Source organism: Sinocyclocheilus rhinocerous, unplaced genomic scaffold (assembly GCF_001515625.1).
Source record: "Sinocyclocheilus rhinocerous isolate Xijiao unplaced genomic scaffold, SAMN03320098_v1.1 scaffold785, whole genome shotgun sequence".
Taxonomy (NCBI): Eukaryota; Metazoa; Chordata; class Actinopteri; order Cypriniformes; family Cyprinidae; genus Sinocyclocheilus; species Sinocyclocheilus rhinocerous.
The window spans coordinates 1,517,521-1,520,628 of NW_015660521.1; the positions used below are offsets into that span (position 1 = coordinate 1,517,521).

The 3,108-nt window shown below is 36.9% G+C and overlaps 1 protein-coding gene across 1 annotated transcript; it reads right to left on the minus strand.

The window, feature by feature from the left end:
* Window positions 1-319: 319 nt before the first annotated feature.
* On the minus strand, window positions 320-1,501 carry LOC107725296 (small conductance calcium-activated potassium channel protein 2-like; the record flags this gene model as incomplete). Its single annotated transcript, XM_016534510.1, has 2 exons — window positions 320-656; window positions 1,304-1,501. Coding segments are annotated over 2 exons (498 nt in total), but the record flags the coding sequence as incomplete, so codon positions are not given.
* Window positions 1,502-3,108: the final 1,607 nt, after the last annotated feature.

The following is a 3,108-nucleotide window of genomic DNA, read 5'->3' on the forward strand; positions in this document are numbered from 1 at the left end:
TTTTTCCTTCCTTCTCAGTCCTCTTTGTTTCCATGGGTTTAGCTCCATTGAATTCTCTGTTTCCAAACTATATCTCTCTATATAAATCCATTCCAACCCCTGCAGTCTGAATCCAGTCCATACTATACAAGGGCTTTACAAAAAAGCTAACTTTAAACAGCCATACAATGGCTAAACATAAACCATATCTCTACCATGATGTGTTAATTCGTTACATTTTATTCCAGTGTGTTGGAGTTGTCATTCTTGTTAACGTTTTAGTACTAAAAGTATATTTAGCAGTGTTAGTTGATGACAGAGGTGTGTAGGAGTGTGTGTGTAGGTTTAGAGTATGGTTTTGAGTGTGTGAGAGCGTGCTAGCCGCTATCGGAGGACGTGTGTGGTGCGGTAGAGGGTGATCTCCGCCGGTGCACGGATGACGCCCAGGAGCGTTCGGAGGTCTGCGAGGAGGGTCGCGTGAGAGTGAACCCGCGCTGGGTCAGCCCGTCCAGCAGGTGGTGCTGTTGCTGCTGTATGGCTTGTGAGAGCAGGCCAGGCAGAGCCTGCAGACTGCTGTTTATGGAGTCCAGTTTTGCCTCTAGGTGACCGATCCGCTTTTCTAGCTCCTCACTGCGCTCCTGCAGCTCTGAGACAAGGTCGTACATCACATTCTGTGTCTGAAGAAGTGATAGGCACAATTAGTACACAAAAAAATGCACAAATCCTGTGTTGTCCACTGGCATGAAAGTAAGCCTATTTTCTGACTACAAAAAATCAAACATTAAGATTTTCACATAAAATATTGAAAAACATATAACATTTAAAATATAATATTACAAAAAAAAAGACACAAATTACATATTTACACAAATATGTTGTCAAATAACCAATTAAAATGAAATTCCCATTGTTTGTATTGGTCCGGACACAGTTTTTGTGGAAACTGTTCATGGAAAAAATTCATTTCAGGGTTCTTTGATGAAAATAAAGTTAAAAAAGGGTTTATTTGAAATAGAAATATTGTTGTAACAATATAAATGTCTTTCATTTTACATTTGATCAGTTTAATGCATCCACGCTAATTAAAAGTATTAATTTCTTTAAAAAAAAATCTTACTGTCCCCAATCTGTCCTCACTTTGGTGAACATAATATATAGCTTACAATCATAGTCTACTAAAATATACACAATTTAAAACGTAAACCAAATCTAAAATCCATAAAATAAACACACAGTCCTTACTGTACATGACCATATTACAAAACAACCAGCATGTACTACAAATGTACTAAGGCTTACAAGCAAAAAGAAACACTGTACACACCTTTGCTAAGTCCACCAGTGTGTTTGCTTGATCATTCAGCTTTCTTTGCTCCATCTTCACACTTCGCAGTCTGGGGGGAAAAAAAGAAGCCAGGGAGCAGGTGGACAGGTGGACAGGCAAAGAGAAAGAGATGGGCCACAAGGAAAGAAGACACACAGATATACAAGGGAGACAGGAGTTTATAGTGGAAGGAGGGCAAAAGCAAGTACAAGAGGTTGTGATGGGGTGTCAATGAAAAGAGCAGGGAAATTGGCAGGGAGAAGAGGAAGAAACAGAGTTTGGTAATTAGGCTGAAATCTAGGAGGTAAAAAGTGTCACATTATGAATGTTCTTCCATTAAATGATGTGCCCACATGCAAACATTTACATTCCAGTTTGGTCCAGTCAGACATGCAAACTTATTCAGCCACAGGAAGTAAAATAAAAAAAAGAAGGGGTTGAAAAGAACAACAATTGAGACATTGTCCTAAAACTCCATAAGCATATGGATATGGTTTTTATAATACTACCTCAAAGTCAAGAAACTGTGCTGCAGAATTTTTTAGATGGTGATCTGATGCATATAGAAACGCTCAACAAAATGTAATGGACAGCAATGAAATGCAGTTAGTTAGACATTATGAAGTAATAAAAGCATACTGTTAAAAATTTTTTTACTTTATACATTTTTTAATACACATACATTTATATTTACATGTATATACATTATATATAATAAAAAATTTATTAAATTATTCAATTCATATATATATATATATATATATGTAGGGTGATATCAGGCAAATTGGGCCATCGTGTAAAATGGGCCATTTAAGATAAAATGAGCCAATAATTTCAGTTAAAATGGGCCACCTTCTGAGTTGAGTTTAAGCAGAAATTCTGGTGGTTTCTCTTATTAAAAATTATTTATATTATTAATATATTGTATTACTGCATTTGTGTATCACATATATATATATATATATATATATATATATATATATTCAATAATAATAATAATTGAATTAATTTCTATTTAATATAAAAAGGCTTGATTCAGAACTGCATCATTATTTGTTTTTTCAAAAATGTAAACTCGCATACTTGTGGTCAGGGGCTGATTGCATAAAAGGTTTAGAATGGTCTTAAACATTAGTGATCTAATTTTGGTATTTATATCGTATTTTACCTCTGATTCACGCAATGTCCAAACTGTTCGAACTCTCCTGAGCGGTGGCGCCTCCTCCTGAGCGCGTTCTCAACAGCAGGCGAGTGAGGCGTCTTCTTCTTCTTCTTGCTATACGGCAGATCGCAGACTTATAAGTGCATTACCGCCACCTATCTCTCAAGTGGACCATTGACACTCCTAATTGAGATTGTAGATAGAGTGTCAGAGTTCGAACAGTTCGGACATTGCGTGAATCAGAGGTAAAAACCTATATAAATACTGTTCAGTTTCTTGCACAGACCGATCGTTTTGTTTAAAATGTAGATTAGTCTAAGCTGAATCCAAAATATAAGACTGATTACCCCTTGGTTAACTTCTAGTTGGTTAAACTAGTTCTTAAAGGGTTAGTGTCTCGCATGGCTCCGGGGGGTGAACAAAGGCCTTCTGTAGCGAATCGATGCGTTTTTGTAAGAAAAATAACCATATTTAAAACGTAATAATCACTTGAATCTAGCTTGCGCTCACTGTTGTAAACGGAAGCAGTTCCGGGCTTGGCTTTGCGCATGCGCCGCTCAGAAGTGACGCAAGTGGAAACGCAGCGGAGAGATAAAAAAAAAGGAGACTGGTTTTCCTTTGCTAAAGTAAGGAAACTTTGCTT